We start from the raw sequence: 19,704 nt of genomic DNA on the forward strand, positions 1-19,704 counted from the left end.
TTCTTCCAGTTTTCATTACTGGAAATTCATTCGTAAAATTAGTATGAAAACACTACTAATTTTGGGGTGTTGACTGTGTACCCTTTCACTTTGCTGAATTCGCTACTTAGTTCTTGTAGCTTTGTTTTCACTAGTGAGTATGATGTTCATTGTGAGTTTTTCATATATGCCGTTTATCATGTTCAGGACATTTCTTTCTATTCCTATTTTTCTAAGTGTTTTTATCAAGAAAGGATGCTGTATTTTGTCAGATGCTTTTTCTGCGTCAATCGAGATGATCATTTGATTTTTTCACTTTGTATTACTAATGTGGTATATTATGCTAATTGATTTTCTTATGTAAAACCACCCTTGCGTACCTGGGATAAAACCCACCTGATCGCAGTGTATAATTCTTTTCATGTGCTGTTGGATTCAATTTGCAAGTAATTTGTTGTGAAGTTTTGCATATATTTATAAGGATATGGAATTGTAATTTTCTTTTCTTTTGATACGTTTATCAGACTTTAGCTTTGGTGTGAGGGTGATGTTGGTCTCATAGAATGACTTAGTGTTTTTGGAAGCATTTGAGTAGTATTAATGATGTTTTTCCTGGATATTTGTTTAAATTCAACTGTGAAACCATCTAGTCCTGGGTTTCTTTGTTGGGAGGTTTTTGATTACTGATTGTGGTGGCTTGGAGTGGTCTCTAACCCAGAAAATCATATTCTTGAAAATTTGAATCTGTTAATCTATAAACTCATTGTAAGTAGGTCCTTTTTATGAGATTATTTCAGTCCGAGTGTGGCCCACTTTGATCAGTATGAGTCTTAATTCTCTTACTGGAGTCCTTTATAAGCAGGACGAAATTCAGGTGAAGAAAGAGAAAGCCCGAGGAAGCAAGCAGCTGAAGGTCACCAGAACCTGGAGTAGAAGAGAGAGGCCACCTCATTCACTGCCAGGTGACACAGGGCCCAGGACCAAGGGCCACCGACATCCAGCCCAAGCACCAGTTTTTGGGAAGAAAGCATCACTGTGATGATGCCTTGATTTGGACTTTCTTTTAGCCTCAAATCCAGGAATTTTATAAATCCCTATTGTTGACCTCAGCCCACTGCATGGTGCTTGCTTGGCCAGCCAAGAAAGTAAAGGCACACTCGCTTTCCTACTAGTTATTGATTTGCTGAGACCTTGTGCTTCTCCTGAAGTCAGCGAGGGAAGTTTGTAGGTGTCTAGGGATTTGTCTTCTTCATCTAAGTTGTCTAATTTCTAGGTGTACAGTTGTCCACAGTAGTCCTTTTTAGTTCTGTGGGGTTGGTAGTAATGTTCCCCTTTTCATTTCTGATTTCAGTAATTTGTCTCTGCCTTTTTCTTTGTCAGTCTAGTTAAAGGTTTGTCAGTTTCATTGCTCTCCTCAAAGAACCAGTGTTTGGTTTTGTTAATTCTGTTTTTCTATTCTCTGTTTCTTTATCTTTGTTCTCACCTTTTTTTTTCTTTCTTTCTGCTTACTTTGGGTTTAGTTTATTATTTTTTTTCTTGATTATCCAGTTTTGAGGTAGGTCTCTGATTTGGGATTTTTCTTCCTTTTTTTAATGTAAGTAAAACTATAAATTGCCCTCTCGGCAGTGCCTTTGCCATGTCCCTTAGTTTTGGTATGTTGTATTTTCATTTACCTCCAGATATTTCCTCATTTTTCCATGATTTCTTCTTAGACCCATTGATGTTTAACAGTATGTTGTTTAATTTCCACATATTTGTGAATTTTCCATTTCTCCCTCTGCAGCGGAAAGAATAAGAATAGAAAATAGAAAAACAGTTAATAGATGTTCTAGGAATAGAGACTTGAGGAAGTGTTCAGGGGAAAGTATCTAAAGAAATAGTGACTGACAATTCACCAGAATTGAAGAATTATTATATGTGAAGTTGTTAGAAGTACATATTAGCATGGTAGACATACCCTTGCCTGGCTTGACAACTTAAGGACAAATTAATCTGACAGCAATTTGCCATTAACACAATAGATGCTGGAAGGCTCTTGAGCTCCAATATGATGTTTGGAAGAATTCTGTTTACAGCTCATTATCATTTAATATTGAGCATATAGTAAAGAACATATTCAGATATACAAAGAATACAAATTTACCGTCTACAGTTGCTTGCTCAGAGAACTACTAAAGGTATACTCATGCAGGAGAAAAAGTGAATTCAGATGTGATAGGTATAATGCATGCAGTGTTGGCCCAACAATCTGGTTGACTGCTGACTGCAAAAAATGGCGAACAGCATATTTGTGATTTAAAGATAAGATGGTTGGAGGGTGCATGGGTAGTTCAGTGGTAGAATGCATGCCCCCCTTCCCTGTGGGAGACCCTGGTTTGATTCCTGGACCATGCACCTCAAAAAAATGAGGGGAGGGTGCAGGCTCAGTGATAGAATTCTTGCCTGCCATCCTGGAGACCCAGGTTCAATTCCCAGAGCCTGCTTATGCCAAAAAAAAAGAAGATAAGATGGTTGGACATTTCTTTGAGAATAACTAAAATAATCTTATAAATAGAGAGCAGTATTGAATAATTTGTTAGAAAGTTTTAACAAATACCTATCTTAGGAGTGTGAGGAAAACCAGTAAAAGAGTAGAAAACCTTTAACATTAGAACCATTAGAGGAGAAAAAAGAAAGAAATTGAATCTATAGAGGTTGGGAAAGAGACAAAATGATGGGAAGGAAAAGAATGATTCAACAAGATGGCAGAAATCAGTTCAGTATCTCCAGTAATCTAGATAATTATAAATGGATTAAATTTACCTACCAAAATTTTAAGATTTTTCAAGCTGGATTAAAAAACAACAGTATATAGCTGTTAAGTAGTTTATGAGAGATACAATATAACGGCACATTAAGTTTGAAAATGACAGGAAAAAGTTAGGAAAAAATGCACATATAATGATAACAAAACTACAATATCCTAGAAGTAACAGTGGCCAATAAATGTAGTATTTATATGGAGAAAATATTAAAACATTATTGAAGGAATAAAAGAAGACCTGAACAAATGGAAAACTTCATCGGAAGGAATAGTAAAGTACTAAAATCTATCAGTTCCCACAAATTCATGTGTAAATTCAGTGCTATTCTAATGAAAATTGTTACAGGGTTGTTCATGAGACTTAATAAGCTGACCCTAAAATTCATATGGAAAAAAAAAAGTTCCAGAATAGTCCAAGACAATTTTGGAGAAGGAAAATAAAATGATTTCTGTAGCTATAAAGCTGTAGAAATATTGTATTGTGGTTTAGTAATTACAAGCAGAAGAAAAATGGACTTAAAAAACAGTATAAGGTGTCCAGAAACAACATGCATGTGGAGAGTTAGAGCCTGTTATGATAGAGTAGAGAGGTGGCCTTGCAATCAGGAAAGCACGCATTAAATAAGACTCTCACCTAAATGGGGAAAACAGTCCCTACCTCGTTACAAAAACAAATTGCAAAGGAGTGAAAGACCTAAATGTGAAACAACCACAGAAAACAGACCAACTTGGGAGAATATGATGTGGGCAGTTTCTGTAAGACAAGGGACAGGCGGGCTTAAACAGCACACACAAAGGACTAGCAAGAGAGTGGCTGAGGCTCCTAAAAGTAAGAGTGCTGTGAAGGTGAAGGACACACCCCATCCATCAGATACCACTGGTGAGAATAAAAGGCTGAGAACGACCTGTATACTATCCCTTTAAAAAAGCAAGGACTCCTTTCCCCAAATATTCTTCATGCCCTACTTATTTTATGAACATGAAGAAAAATAGTTGAGGATAAGTTCTAAGTTGTTAATATGACTTGTGAAGAGGACAAATTTTGAGGTGGGGGAGATAAGCATAGAATAAAGATAAGACTAATAAAGCAATTTAAAATTAGAAGTTTACATCAGTGCATAAGGAGGATCATGTTTGTGTATATGTACTTATAGACAACAGACTTTGAATAAAAATGATATAAGCCATATACTGGAAAATATTTATATTGTATAAAATATAATAAAACATAAAAATCTTATGTAAAAATGGAGAAAGATAATGAGATAGATGTCTTACAGAAAATGAGTACAGTTCCTCATGAGGACCAGATTACTTTTATCATGCATGCGTTGGGCAGTGCAACGGTGGCTCGGTGGCAGAATTCTGACCTGCCATGCTGGAGACCCGGGTTTGATTCTCAGGTCCCATGCAAAAACAAGCAAACACCTGACATCTTCATCCCCAAAGCAAGCCGATTAAATAAGAACTGTAAGAAATCCTCTACATGAGATTTTTCCATGTGCTACTCATTATTTCTGCATTTGATGTATTTGATGGTCACTCTTTCACTTCCTGCTGTACAGTTTCTCCATAGTTACCATGCTGCATATTGAGGTGTCATTTCACAAAAAAAGGTGACCGTTGAGGTTCATTTGGACATATTTCTAAAACCTTTTAAATGTTTTATAAAAATTGAGATTTAATTAATAAGGAAATAGTAAATTAATGTAGTGCAAAACAACTTTCAAAGATCTCTAAAGCTAATTTTGTGAAACATTTATATTGTACTGTTTGACTGTAAGTAGTGAAAATGATGAAGATTTTTCTAAAATAGCTGCAACCGTTTATCAGAAAAGATATTCAGGATGGTAAATAAAAAGGACATCCTTAGAACAGACTTACAAAGTGCTTTCAGCTGACTCTTGTTAGTTTTAGTATGTCTATGTTCAGTAAATTTTCATTTTTTTTCCTATTTCCTTGAGCATTCATTCATTTTATAAACTTTGATTAAATTTTTGGTCCCTGAAAATAGTGATACGTTCTGGGATATGGAAGTTATAACTGAGCAAGGTCAGCATGTTGGTAAATTAAAATACAGTGGAAAATATTCTGTCATATGAATGTAATGAAATTTTCTATGATGTTTTAAAGATTAATCAGGAAAGGGCTGTGTCTTATGTAAAGGGTTAACACGGGCACCCACAGGAGCAGAGCTGGAGTATTAGTGGGAATTTGCTGCATTGCCAGGGCAGGGGGCTTTGTGGTGGGATCTGTGGCAGTCATGATGCAGGCTGCTGGCTTGGGCCTCGCTGGGTGTGGGCCAGGGACAGTCAGTTGGGGAAGGATGACCTGGTCTAGCTTCAGATCATCATCAGTGGGTATTTTTGGTCTCCAGAGACTTTCGGGTCTGGTGTGTCTCCTTGCTGTGTTAGTCAGGGTTCAGTGCAGAAACAGGAAGCACTCAGATGGTTCAGGCATGCAAGGTGTAATGCAGGGCGTCACTGTCTCGGAGGTGCTGGACCCTGTGAGTGGACATGTCGCTGCACCCCAGAGACCGGGTGCTACCCCAGCTGCCTGCTTTTCCTCCCTATGCACAGAGCAGCAGATCCAGCCCCTGAAGTAGCTGTAGGGGCTCCCTCTCCATCCTCGTGTGCTTCTACATTTGACAAGGTCCCTCACCATCCTCCTGTGCTTCTACATTTGACAAGGTCCCTCTCCATCATCATGTGTCTCCTTCGTGTGCTGAGGTCTCTCTCCATCCTCATGTCTTCTACATGTGCTGAGGTCCCTCTCCATCCTCGTGTGTCTCCTACACATACTGAGGTCCCCCTCCATCCTCGTGTGTCTCCTCCATTTACCGAGGTCCCTCTCCATCCTCGTGTCTCCTACACATACTGAGGTCCCCCTCCATCTTCGTGTGTCTCCTCCATGTACCGAGGTCCCTGTCCATCCTCGTGTGTCTCCTACACATACTGAGGTCCCTCTCCATCCTCATGTGTCCTACACATACCGAGGTCCCTCTCCGTCCTCGTGGGTCTCCTACATGTACTGAGGTCCCCTTCCATCCTCATGTTTCTCCTCCATGTACCGAGGTCCCTCTCCATCCTCATGTGTCTCCTATGTGTGCCGAGGTCCGTCTCCATCCTCGTATGTCTCCTACATGTGACATGGTCCTTCTTCATCCTCGAGTTTCTTGTCCGTATGCTGAAGGCTCTCTTCACCTTTGAGTCTCTCCTATATGTGCCGATATCCCTTTCCATCTTTGTCTCTCCCACATGTGTCCAGGGCCCTGGGGGAGGTCCAAATCAAGGTGTCATCAAGGTGATGCTTCCATCCCAAAGACGGTGGCAATTGGGATCTGGCTGCCAGCATGATTGGTCCTTGTCACCTCTGTCATGTGACAGTGTACATGCAGCTTTCTCTGGCCTCTGACTTCTCTTCTGGATCCCCGTACTTCCTTCTGGCTGTTCCTGTATTTTTTCTCTCTCTGACCTTCCCTATAAGACCTTCCATAGTAAGATTAAGATCCATCCTGATTGAGCTGGGCCATACCTTAGCTGAAGTAAGCTCATCAAGAGGTTGTATCTATAAGAATTCGCACCCGCTGGAGTGGATGAAATTTAAGAGCATGTTTTCTTGTATACAGAGCTCCAAGCTACCATAATGGCTAAATGTCCAATGCCATTTGTTTCATGGCTTCTTCCTGAAAATTGCTAGATTTCATCGTGGGTCACGTTTTAGAGTCATTACATAAACCATAAATCTATGTTTTCTGTCGCTATGGAGATATAAATACAGACGCATGCATAGTCTTAAGTGTTCTAAGATGCTGTCCCTTTAAATGTTCAGTGGAATTGTCTTCTTAGTTTTAATATTTATATGGAAGCCTTCTCAGTTATTTTTTAATTACTTTACCCTTTAAGCCCTCAGTACTCTTCCTGTACGTTCAGGGGTGTTGATGTCTTCTCACTAAGTGCTTGAGATCGTGGCACCTGCTCACCTGTAGTTGACTCCCTGGTGGACACTGTAGAGGGCTCTACTAACCCATGGTTGAGTCCCCCGTGGACACTGTAGAGGGCTGTGCTAACCCATGGTTGACTCCCCCATGACACTGTAGAGGGCCCTGCTAACCCGTAGTTGACTCCCAGGTGAACACTGTAGAGGGCTGTGCTCTCCCCTAGTTGACCCCCAGGGGAACATTCTAGAGGGCTGGAGCAAAGAGCCTGTGCCTACAGGCCAGGTAGTATACCTGGCCACTCCTCCAGGCCGGTGAGAATTGGCCTGTGGACTGAAAGCCAGGTGAAAGCCAAGGGGCAGGAGCGTCCTGCCTGGAAGCAGCCTGAGCCCAGGTGGGGATGGCGATGGGGCCAGTGACACTCATGGTGGCTTGGAAGGGCGCATGGCTGGACCATCAAGGATGTGCTAGGCACCCCAAGGCTGTCCCCGATTCCTGACCCTTGCCTCCTCCTGCCCCAGCCCATGTGTTTGTGTGTTCTCGCCCCCGTGGGGAGGGGCGTGGCGGGTGGCAGGCCACCCTCCTCGCTTTTCTGGAAGTACATGTGTGAGGGATCCTCTCACGCACCTCCTGAAACCTATGCACCTTTTCTCTCATTGCCTTTTGGGTTTTTCCTCCAGGAGGGTGATGTTTTGCCATCTGCCCTTCCAGAGTAGGTGGCTGTATGTGGGTGCCAGATGAGGCAGCATCCCCATCGTGAACATGGAGGCCTTTTCGCTGTCTGGCCATGTCATCATGTGGAACAAAGCCATTGAGCTGTGAGTTCCCCACCTGCCCAAGAGTGCCTGGGCCCCCTCGGTCTCCTGCTCCCCTGTGCACACCCAGTTGGCAGTTTGCAGATTTAAGTGCTTTGTGCATGTACCTGCAGGGACCCGTGCACACCACAGTGCATGTTTTCATGTGGGTGTGAACTAGAATGTGCAGTCCTTGCTCTCGTTGGGTGAAAAGCCCCGTCCTTCTCCTTCTCTTCTGGTGCCAGTCACGACCCACTAATGGGTGTTTGAAAACATCGCCTCAACACCTACTTGTTTTAAACCTAATATTTGATGCCTGTGACCTAATTTCTGGTGAAGGTCCACAGACTGCGTTGTTAACCAAAGGCTGGTTTTTCTTAGTTTAGGTGTGCAGTGATTGTTTTAACTAATTTTAACAACAAAAAAACATGGGACCCTAAGGATTTTACCTTGGCGGGGTGCTTTTTCAGTGCTGCTTTTTGTTCTGTCCTTTTCTTTTTTTTTGGTGAACATGTAGTTTGTAGGTTGCACTCAACGATATTTTCGTGTCTCTGACCTGAGAACAGCATTGACTGACCCCCGCAGCTGTTGGAGCTGCACAGGGGTGGTGGAGCCTACACCCCCCCCCCCCATGCTGAGTGCCCTGGTAGCACAGGGCTGCCTCCCTCTGCCAGGGCCACTGTGAGAAGGGCCATGTTGCTGCCTCTCAGCTGCCCCAGCGGGGGCTCGAGTGGTGTGCTGGTTTGAAAGGAAGTATGCCCCCTAGAAAATCCATGTTTTAACCAACATCCCATTTCATAAAGGTAGAATAATCTGTATTCAATACTGTATGTTTCAAACTGTAATCAGATCATCTCCCTGGACGATGTGATTTAGTCAAGAGTGGTTGTTAAGCTGGATTAGGTGATGACATGTCTCCACCCATTTGATTCAGAGAGAGCAGAGAGAGCAGAGAATGCTACAGCACCATGAAGCAGAGAGTCCACCAGCCAGAGGCCTTTGGAGATGAAGAAAGAAAATGCCTCCCCGTGAGCTTCATGAAACTGGAAGCCAGGAGAGAAAGCTAGTAGATGACACCGTGTCTGCCATGTGCCCTTCTAGCCGAGAAAGAAGTCCTGACTGTGTTCGCCATGTGCCTTCTCACTTGAGAGCGAAGCCCTGAACTTCATCGGCCTGTTTGAAACAAGATAGCTTTCCCTGGATGGAAGCCTTAGATTGGACATTTCTATAGACTTGTTTTAATTGGGACATTTTCTCAGCCTTAGAACTGTAAACTGGCAACTCATTAAATTCCCCCTTTTGAAAGCCATTCTGTTTCTGGTATATTGCATTCTGGCAGCTAGCAAACTAGAACAGATTTTGGTATCTGAGAGTGGAGTGCTGCTGCAGTTTGCAAATACCAGATATGTTGGAACAGTGTTTTGGATGGCTAAGGGAAAGATTCTGGAAGAACTGTGAAGAGAAAGAAGGAGAAGTCCTGGAGTGCTTGAAGAGACTGTTGGTGTAAACGGAACCACTGCCAATCTGGACAAAGGTGGACACAAAAGGGAGAGATTGGAGTTTGCAGAGTAAGAACCTTGGAACCTCGGGTCTGAAGCCAAGAAACCTCAGCCTGGAGAGTGGACCCACCCATATACATGGAGAGGGTGAGGATGAGTCTCCCACCTTGTTGCAGTGGAAGAGTCGTGCAGCCTCAGGCCTTGGAGAAGGTAGAACACATTCCTTGGGGGACTGGGGAGAGCCTGGCTGCCGCCACATGGTGGGGTTCAGCATGTGCCCCGGAAATGGCAGAGAGCCCAGGGGTGGCCCTGATGCCTGGAGAGAGTGGAGTCGACAAAAAGGTGTTCTCCTCGATGTTTCCTGAGGTTGATTTGGAAAGAGGCGGGCCACTGCATAGGCCCTCGGAAAGGGTGGGATTGCCAGTTTCTAAAGCCAAAGGATAAATGACTTTCACACTTTGAAATCCAATGGTGTTTGCCGTGCAGGTTTTCCTTCCAGTTTCTCCGATCCTGTGACTGTCCTCCTTTGCATATTGGCATCAGATAACTTGTTTTATGATTCGCAGGTCCGCAGCCAGAAGAGAATTTTTTGCACCTGTTTAAGGTGATGCTTGTTTTTGCCAAGTTAATGAGGGCTGGACATGTGGTAGTTAGATTCAGTTGTCAACTTGGCCAGGTGAAAGTCACCTAGTTTTGTTGCTGTGGACATGAGCCAATAGTATGTGAACCTATCTGTTACTGATTACGTCTGCAGTTGGCTAGGAGGTATGCCTGCTGCAATGAATGACATTTGAGTTAATTGGCTGCTGCTTAAATGAGAGAGCACAATGTAGCACAGCCAAAGAAGCTCAGCATACCTTATCTCGGCACTCGAAGCTCAGCCTAGGCCTTTGGGGATGCAGAAAGAAATCACCCTGGGGAAAGTTGTTGGAACTCAGAGGCCTGGCGAGAAGGCCAACAGAGACCATTCTGTGCCTTCCCACATAAGAAAGAACCTCAGTGGAAATTTAGCTGCCTTTCCTCTGAAGAGCTAACAAAATAAATCCCCTTTTGTTAAAAGCCTATCCATCTCTGTTGTGTTGCATTCTTGCAGCTAGCAAACTAGAAGAGGCAGCATGAGGCCAACACTGACAGTTGTGTAGAAACCTCAGCTTGGAGAACCCTTCTGGGTGCTGGTTTCTGGGGTATGGAATGCTTTGACTAAATCCAAGAGTCTTTCTTACACAGGAGGTCTTTAATTGCAAATCTTGCTGGCTTGTATCAACATGCAAGTTATTTCCATTTTTTTTCCCTCTTCCTGCTCTGATCCATATCAAGGTATTACTTACTGAAATATTTGTATCCTTTATGCAGACCTCTTTATTTCCCATCTGTTTATTCTCATTTAGTTGTATTGAAATTTTTGAGAAAAAAAGTCCAACTAACTTTTTTCCCTTTTAGGTCATCTAAATCTCACCCAGGACCTGTGGTCCATATAAGTGACAGTCCAATGAATGAGAGAAAGGTAGAATTTCTTCTAAAAGTTATATTTATGATATAAAAGAATGAATCTTGGTATCCTTAAGTATGTAAACTCTTCTAGGACAATGCTTACCAAACCTGAGATTGCTTACAAAGGTTGTATATCTCATATACCAAATGGCTTATTTATACATTATGAAAAACAAGTGAAAAAAGTAGAATCATTTAAAATTTTAAAGAACCAAAAGTACCATAAAATATCAGTAAAGTTAAATACACTTGAAAGTTTTTTGTTTATAATTGGCTTGTTCTAAATAGTTTACCAGATTTTTCTGATAATCCTGACTAAAAGTATTCTTTGATGGTTTTGAATTATTTTCAACACACTTGATCAGTTTTTATGTTGATTATTACATGTTGCATTGTGCTAGCATCATGTCTAGATCTCATCTCCTCTAAGTGTTTCTTCATAAATTAACAATGTAAGTATTAAAGTGCACTATTTAATGTAGCATTTTGAACCATCTTATGTCAATTATATATGTTTTAAATTCTGAAACTAGGTTCATACAGTCAACATCTCAATAAACTTAAAAAGAATAGAGTTTCCTTTCCCATAAATCCAGTTGCTAATCAAACCCAGCCTGTGAGGCAGATCTGTTTCATAGTAGCCTTCCTTCTGCCATAGAGTTTTCTGTGATAGCCTAAGTGAGTGCTAGGCAGTGTCTGTGCTCCCAGGGCCCGGCCACCTGGACGTCTGGACTTGGGGTTGGGGTTTGCCCAGACCTTCCCGCCTTCCGTCCATGGAGGCCCACAGTGTCTGTCACACTGCCCTCTTGGTGGAAATTATGATGAACCTGTTAACATAAAGGTTTGCATTTAGAAAATTATCTTCTATCTCTTCTTCCTATTTCTAGTTCATTCATTTATTGACTCAGCAATTATTCAGCAACTATTGGTACCTACCCTGTAACTTTTTTTTATTCTGGCTTTACATTTTCTGTATTATCTTTTTTTTAATTGAGGAATCTTCAGACACATGCAGTCCATACATAGTGTACCATCAATGACTCACATTATCATCACGTTGGTGATCACATAATCATTTCTAGAACATTTGCATCACTCCAAAAAAAGAAAAAAGAAAAAGCACATACATTCCATACCCCTTATACCTCCCTCTTATTGACCAACCACAAGTAGGTCAATCTATCCAATTTTTTACCTTTTATTCCCCCCACCCCCCATTATTTATTTTAACCTTATTTTTTCACTTATCTGTCCATAACCTGGATAAAAGGAGCAATGAGACACAAGGTTTTCATAGTCAAACAGTCATATTGCAAAAGTTGTTTAGTTATATAGTCGTCTTCAAGAATCAGTGCTTCTGGAACATAGCTCAGTAGTTTCAGGAACTTCCCTCCAGTCACTCTAATACACCATAAACTAAAAAGTGATATCTACATAATGCATAAGAATAACCTCCAGGATAAGTTCTCTACTGTTTGAAATCTCTCAGCCACTAAAACTTCATTGTGTCTCATTTCCCTTTTGGTCAGGAAGGCTTTGTCAATCCCATGATGCCGCTACCTTGTAACACTTTTCAAGGTGCTAATCATCTTCCTATGTATCTCCTTTCTGTCACTTTCATGGCTGTTTTGACATTCTCTTGGGAATGGAGGGCAAGTTGGATGAAAAGTACATAAAAGTGTTTTATTCATATCTTGACTCTGTTCTTTCTTTTTCTGTCCTCTACCTGCCTGCTCAGCTTTCCCCATCCCTGTTCTCTCTCATGCACACGCACACGCACATACACACACTCACACATATATATATATATATTTTAAACTTTTTTATTAATAAAAAAATTAACAAACAAAACATTTAGATATCATTCCATTCTACATATACAATCAGTAATTCTTAATATCATCACATAGTTGCATATTCATCATTTCTTAGTACATTTGCATCTATTTAGAGAAGGAAAAAGACAACAGAAAAAGAAATAAAATGATACATATATATATTTTTTATTTACTTCAGAGTTCCTTTTTTGCTATACTTTATTTTAGTCTGGAATGACTTCTCGTGGTGGAGCATTTCACTGGGGAAAATTCAAGTTTCAGCCATCAGAGTGTTGTGGCTCTTCTTTGAAAGAAATGTCTTGATTTTTCGGTGTGGGTCTCTGGTTAATGACATTAAGTCCTCTTAAGCCTTAGCTTCCAACTGCCACCTCACTTCAGTTCCACAAAGGTGAACTAGTGACAATAGTTTATATTCTAGGTTTTAAACTTTTATGCACATCCTTTGTTCTCTTTTCTGTTTTCTCTCCTGTTTCCTGATTCTATACACCCTCCCTCTTCCTGAGAACCAGTGCTGTGTTCATTTATAAATTCATGCAGAAGGATAAAGGAGAAACTGGAAAGAGGTTCTGCCCACCTGTATGCTTCCACCCCCATTCTCAGAGCAGAATGGAAAGGAGCATTCTTGGCTCAGGATATGGGAATCAAAATGGGATTTTTGCCCCACTTCTGCTCTTCCAGCTTTCTGTCTCCTGCTCTCCTTCTGAGAAGGAAAAGAGAGAGTTCTCTGTCTGCATTTTTTGAGATTCTCTGTCTGGCTGTCTTGAATTGCTGCAGAGGCACAGCGTGGTCTGGGATGACATCTTAACATGTTCATTGAAAGTTCATTTCAGGGGTGTGTGGCAGAACAGCAAGCGAGTTTATTTTGGCAAAGACTTCAGGGAATGTTCTCTCTTCTTGCTGTGTTCTCACAATCTTTCCAGAGCAAATTATTATCCTTTCGGACCAGATGAGAGTTAAAAGCACATGCCTCAGTGGACTTATTCACCAAATAAACTAAGATTTAGATGACATGCCTGACATACTTCTTGAACAGCCATCCTGAAAATATATTTGTTTTTATTTGAATGTTAGGTGATGCCTGGAGGGTGATTAATTTGCAGTGGCCATATTTTAAGTTAAATCACATTAATTTGGTTCTGTTTGTCTTTTTTTAATCCTTTATAAAATGAAAAAAAGTAAAATAGAAATAAGACTGTGGAGTTCAAATGCAGGACTATAGTTTTTAGCCACAGGCAGTTTTAAACAAGGTTCAAGGAGTATCTGGGAGCTCGCAGCTTCCCTCTCTAGGGGTTGGCCTGTGGCTTTAGCTACTCTCCTGCATCCTCAGTATGCCTATGTTACACCTTCCTTTCCCCACCATCCATGGTGGTTAGGGGCTCATTGCCTCTCTCTCCACTGGAGACTTGGAGCATGGGGCACCTATTACAAGTTCTGCAGGGCCTGGCCAGTCCCTCAGGTTGTCACAAGCACTTGCCCTCTGGGGCTCTCTGGCCTTACCCCCCCTAACCGCTGTGAACTCAGTGTCCCGATTCTCTCTCATGGTTCCTACCTGTCCTGCAGGAGCTCCGCACCTGGGAGGAGGAGCTGACGCGGGCTGTGCTCCAGCAGAAGAACCTGGAAGAGCTGCTGTGGTGCAGGGAGCAGGACCTGGCTGAGCAGGAGATCGACATCCTGTAGTGGGAGCTTAGCAGCATCCTCTATCAGCTGTTCCAGGAGAAGCCCTGACTGAAAAAACACATGGGCAAGTTCAGGAAGAGCCAGCTGAAGCTTAAGGATGGCAACCGCATCAGCCTTCCCTCTGGTCAGTGGCCAGGAGCCTGCTTGAAGTAAGAACACAGAGCCTGGTTGTGGGGTGGGGCAAGGGCTTGGTATGGGCAAGGATCCCTACCTACTCTGTTCCAATAGTAGGGACTGAGCTTTTGGAAACACAAGACCTAGGGTTTCAAAATGAACCTTTGTTGAAATCGGCCATTCTGTTCAGTACAAAGACACTGGCCTCCTGAAAATCTCACCCACTTTAGGGGCATTAGTGACTGTGACTGAACACAGAGAGTGAACTGATAGGTGAGTGTGGTCCAGGCTCCTAGAAGCATGGCTGCTCACATAGGCACCTTTCCTTTTAGGCAGACTTGGAGAAGGAAGCATGTGATTGGGGTGGGGTGGGAGAGCAGTTTGTAGATTTCAAGGTATATATGTGTGAGACAGGAGAAATCTTGCCTTTGCAGAATAGCTCATGTCAAGGTTTATTTAAATGACTAGTTCTCTGAATGCACTTGAGTTTATATTTAACTCACAGGACTTTGATTTACACATAAGCTTTAGAAACACATTGGCTAAAAAAATATACATTTTTGACTTGTACAGACTCGGAAAAATGCAAAGAAATATGAAGCTATGAATTAGAATCTTTGTGGTGTATAATGCACCCATTGAAGAAGGTGAGTGTTCAAGTATATGTTTGTATAGATAAAAATGTTCACTTGTGTTCTGATATGTAAGGCCCAAGGAAGCAAGCTTATTAGAAGTATAAGGAACTAAGGAAAAATAGCATGATAGGAATAGCAGTGGTTGGCTTTCAATGGTAGCTTAAGTATAGACAAGGGAATTAATTCACTGAAATTCAGTGAATGCGTTCATGGGATGTGTTTACTGATCTCCTTGTTGCATATCTGTTTCTTTTTGGACAGTCTTGAGACTTTGAGCATCTAACATGTGTTGAGCATATTTCCAGGTGCTGGGAATACAACTTAGTGGGGAGACCCAGGTGCAGACAAACAGCTGTTGTTATTCCTCTTTGACGATGAGGAAAGTGAAACTCAGAAATTCAGAGCTAAACGCAAACCCTGGTTTACTGTCCTTAAGTTCTGCATTCTTTCTGCTGTACCATAACTGCCTTTGGAAGATATTAGAGTTTGGACCATCTCCCTCATTTCCATAGGTTATTCTCACCAAAGACTAGTTCTTAATACCCACCTCTTCCCCTCCTTAGTAAAAGGCATCAGTCCCCCTGCTTTGTTCCCTGAGAAAAGGGGGCAAGTACTAATAGATCATATGAAATAGAGAATTTAAGTTAAATTTCCTAGAATAATCTACAAGGTCTCATTGTCTAAAAAGCTATTCTAGATATATAATAGTATATAATCTGTAAGTCTGTATTATATAGACAGCGTTCTGAAGACTGTCTAATGAAAGGTCACTCAGAAAATGAATTTTCCTCCTTTCTGTATCTCCACCTTCCATGTCCCTTTGGGAAAAAGAGAGGATTCTGAAAGAGAACATTTTCCAGGTGAACAATAAGCTTTTCAGGCCTGTCAGTTTTCTTACATGAATTTCACTATGGGAAAATTCAAATGCACATGCTATCTGTGTTTCCTCAAGCAGATTCCCAGCAGAAGTTCACTGTGCAGGCATCTCCATCCATGAACAAAAGGAAAAGTCTGATCAGCAGCCACTCTTTTCCTCCTACAAATCCCACCATCATTCCTCTCCTTCATGCCATCCAGTGTGAGACTATTTCCGAAATTAGTTGGGGTCAGAACACACCAGGTGTCTGCTCTGTCCAGCCACCAATGGGTCCAGGCTTGCTCCATCCATAACTTCTGCCCCCTGTCCTCGACAGCACGTATTTACTTGTACATACATATGCATACCTGTAGCCTTTCCCTTTGTCTCTCTCCATTAACTTTACTATGGTCTCTTCTACCTTTTATTCTTGGTCAAATATCAGCAAAGGGTTTGGGGGGTATCAGTGGTAGCTCAACTGATTTACAAAGTGATTTGCAATCTAGTGTCTTGTGTCGATACAGGTTGGTACCCTGGCCTGGGCCCCAGGCATATTCTCTGCCATATTTGGGGCACCATTGTTTTTCTTTTGTACGTCCTTCCCAGGGAAGGGCTTTTGCAAAGTCTGAGTCCTGAAGAAACTTGCTAAATACTTTTTATGGTTAGCTGGATCTGGACCAATTTTGCTTTTATTGCAGTGTGAAAAAATAAATAAATAAAATAAATTAAAGAAATAATTTTCCTAATTTATAGATAGAGAGATTTCACTAAAACAAAGAGGAAAAAATTTAAATTGAAAAAAAAAAAAACAGGGACAGGCCACAATGGCTCAACAGGTAGGGTTCTTGCCTGCCATGCTGGAGACTGGGGTTCAGTTCCTGGTGCCTTCCCATGAAAAAAAAAAAACATAAAAAAAACTAAAACTAAAAAACAGGATTTATGACTTTTATTGAAAGATCAAATCACTGGGGTCTTTTACATGTGTCCACAGTTTGCTGGAACTGATGGGCGCTTTCATATGCTCTAATTTTGCCTCAGTCCCCTCAACTTCCTGTTTGATGGTAACTGGCTCCCTTCACACAGTTTAGATAGAAGCCTGGTTCCCAAGGGTTTGACTGTTGCTCTAAGGTATCCATGTCAGAAGAATGCTCCTTTTCTCTTATGTTTTGTATTTCTCTAGGCCTGTTCTTTTCCCATCACCTCCTACTCTTGACTTTCTTCTCCTTCAGCTTGAACTTCTCATTTTCTTTGTTTCCAGACCTTTCTTCTTTTGCATTTTTCATCTTCCTTAACCCCTTCTCTTCTTCTCTCCCACCTCTCTTCTCATCACCCACCCTTGCCTCCCCATCCCACACAACAGAGTAAATTGCTTAAGTCAGATCTGTTTGGAACTCTGATGTCTGGTTGGTCTGAGCTTCAGGTTTGCATTGGACTTAGGGGAATTTAGGAAATTTTTCTATGCACTTTGAGAAAGGTAAATGATTGGTGGCCGAGACCTTCATTACTTTCCTGGAAGGCTCTCCTTGGGTACAGAGGTTTTTTATATGAAGTCTAACTTTTTTCCCTGCAGCTCCAAATGTGGGCATTGATCTGGCAGAGTAAAGGTTAATCTTGTAAGGGCTCTGTGTGTCTTTTTCCAGATCCCACCCATCCTTTGTAATTCACAGTGACACCAGGTGAAAGCAGCAAAACCTGGCGGCACAGCTCAGTCATTCCTAAGGAGGAAGGTGAGGAGGAGAAGAGGGCCCTGTGAATGAGTAACAGACAGGTGGGCCCAATACACTTGGACAGAAGGAACTTGCCTCGGGAGATGAAGGGTAAGAGCCAGATGATGTGAAATTCTTTCTCACTGAAAAATGGATGCACTATTTTAAAATACCTTTTTCTATGTTGAGTGTTTCAGTGCTTTCTGAGAAATCACCTGAGTTTTACAGCAGAATTTTCCAGTGTCTTTGTTCTCTGGAACTTCCTAGTACAGAGATCAGCAGACTTTTCTCTAATGGTCCAGATGGTGAAAAAATTTTTTGGGTTTTCAGGCCATAGGGTCTCTTTCACAACTAATCATCTCTTTTGTTGTAATGCAAAAGCAGCCATGACCGTGGATATTATGTAAATGAGTGAGCTTGTCCAGTAAAACATCATTCATAGAAACAGGTGGTGGGCAGGTGTGGCCCACCAACTGTAGTTTGCCAGCCCCTATAGGTGTCCCACTGAAAGTGGTGAGCAGCCCAGGTATTAACCAGATATAAGTATTCTGGCTGAATATTCTACTTATACCTGGCTCTTCCTCTTAAAAGGTTGTTCAAGAGAGGGATCAGAGGACTCTCTTGCTGGAAATTCATACTGAAGTAGGGGCCAGCAGAATAAGCCCGGCCTGGTAGTGCAGTAGAATGTAACTCTGGGGCACCAGTGCTTCTTTCAGGTCCCCTACCGTAGCCACACTGACATGTGTTTGTGTCTCCTCTGAACAAAGCACAGTGCATGCCTTGATACCATGCTTGTGTTCTGTTTGTGGCCTTGTGGCATAGGAGTTAAATTATCCTAGGTCCCAGCTCTTCTCAGGCCCATTAGTCTGAGTTCATGACTTCCTGGGCTGAATCTTGCCTCCACTATTCCATTATTGTGATCCTCTGCTTCAGTTTCCTCATCTACAAAAGTAGGATTAAACTAGTTCCCATCTCGTAAAGATGATGTGGTGACTACATAAATCTACATTTGTGAAGTGCCTAGATTGTCTGGCTCATCATGAGCATATATGAATATCAGCTGTGGTGATGACTGTTCTCAGCTTCTCAGGCAATTTTGTTTCTATACCTGAAGAATGGCCATAATGGTTTATACTTCTTGTTCTTGGTGTGAGTGTCTAGAACTTAGACTTCCCTAAGTGTGAGGGTAAGCAGCACACAACCCTACCCCTCGCCCTGGCTGCCCTTTTTAGTGACTTTCTTAAGGGCCTGTGAGATTAAATATTAGACTTTAGATCCCTGCTGACAGGTGTCTTGAATCTGTAACTGGCCTGAGTAGTCCTTCAAATACTAAGATTTTGTATTCAAAGTCTATCTTTCCCTATGTCAGATTTTGACTGAAGATGAAATTAACTGTTTGTTACATAAAAGATGAACTCTCTGAAGCCAGGCTTCAGAAACCAATTAAATAACTTTGGGATAGAAAATTCAAATATGTAGAACACACTACCTAAGCTGTGAATGACTTCAGCGATTGACCCTTCATGGGATGGAAGTTACTCTTCTATACTACATTCTGTAGGAGCAAGAGCTAGTCTGTCCTTTGAACCCTGACTGGAATGGAGTTGAGCCCAGTCCGAGAAACTCAGTTACCCTGAATCCCTTGATACTGTTAACATTAGCACGATTCCAAATAAGATTTGCAACGTGGCTATAAATTCCAATAGGTTCAGTGGTTCTGCTTCACTTAAAGGTATTTTCTGCTTTGGTATTAAATTTAATTTCATTTTGCATTAAAAAATATTCACTTTTGGCATTTTCTTCCTCCATATGTAAATTCGCCCTTGTAAACTTTTGAAACACATCAAAATATATGATGTAACTTTCCTGATTCTCAATTCTTATTGACATAAAATCTCAAGTAATTAATCAAGCCTTTAATGCCAGAGGTTTTTGAGAAGCTTAGGAAGATAATGTTTATATTTTAGTATGTGCCAGTGGAATAAAATATGTAATGACAAAAGGTATCTTGAATTCAGTGATGTTAACTGAATCTGTGTTTTGTGTATCTTAGCATCATAGCCCTTTTTTAAAAATAGTACATATTGAGGAGGAGCCAAGATGGTGGCTTAGTGAGGTCCGGTATTTAGTTCATCCTCCAGAACAGCTATTAAGTAACCAGAAACAGTACAGAATAGCTCCTGGGACCACGTCAGTGACCGGACACACAGCGTACCCCAGTCTGGACCAGCTGGACCAGCTGTGAGCGCCCCCAGAACCATGAGTTCCCCAAGCTGAGGCAGCCAGCACCCCTCCCCAGTAGGCTGCTTCCCAGAGGGGAAAGGAAAGGGACTTGACCAGCAGCAGGGGCTGAGCACAACTTAGTTTCAAGTGTG

At 41.8% G+C, this 19,704-nt stretch overlaps 1 protein-coding gene across 17 annotated transcripts in view; it reads left to right on the top strand.

The window, feature by feature from the left end:
* The window catches only part of LOC143655793 (uncharacterized), a 60,078-nt gene that overhangs the window by 23,461 nt on the left and 16,913 nt on the right, over nucleotides 1-19,704 (top strand). For 5 of the 17 annotated variants that reach the window (XR_013162258.1, XR_013162259.1, XM_077127247.1 and 2 more), the window contains 4 exons: nucleotides 10,453-10,516; nucleotides 13,902-14,167; nucleotides 14,706-14,779; nucleotides 17,264-17,440. Coding sequence is in view for 10 of the 17 variants with exons in the window: in XM_077127247.1 (XP_076983362.1) it covers nucleotides 10,453-10,516; nucleotides 13,902-14,018 (181 nt within the window). In the remaining 7 variants the exon portion in view is untranslated. Of the gene's footprint in view, nucleotides 1-7,522; nucleotides 7,538-8,456; nucleotides 9,160-10,452; nucleotides 10,517-13,901; nucleotides 14,168-14,705; nucleotides 14,780-15,836; nucleotides 15,964-17,263; nucleotides 17,441-19,704 lie in introns of those variants that run through there. The other 12 variants (XR_013162257.1, XR_013162261.1, XM_077127240.1 and 9 more) reach the window with 12 other exon arrangements.

Source organism: Tamandua tetradactyla, chromosome 14, assembly GCF_023851605.1.
Source record: "Tamandua tetradactyla isolate mTamTet1 chromosome 14, mTamTet1.pri, whole genome shotgun sequence".
NCBI classification, from domain to species: Eukaryota; Metazoa; Chordata; class Mammalia; order Pilosa; family Myrmecophagidae; genus Tamandua; species Tamandua tetradactyla.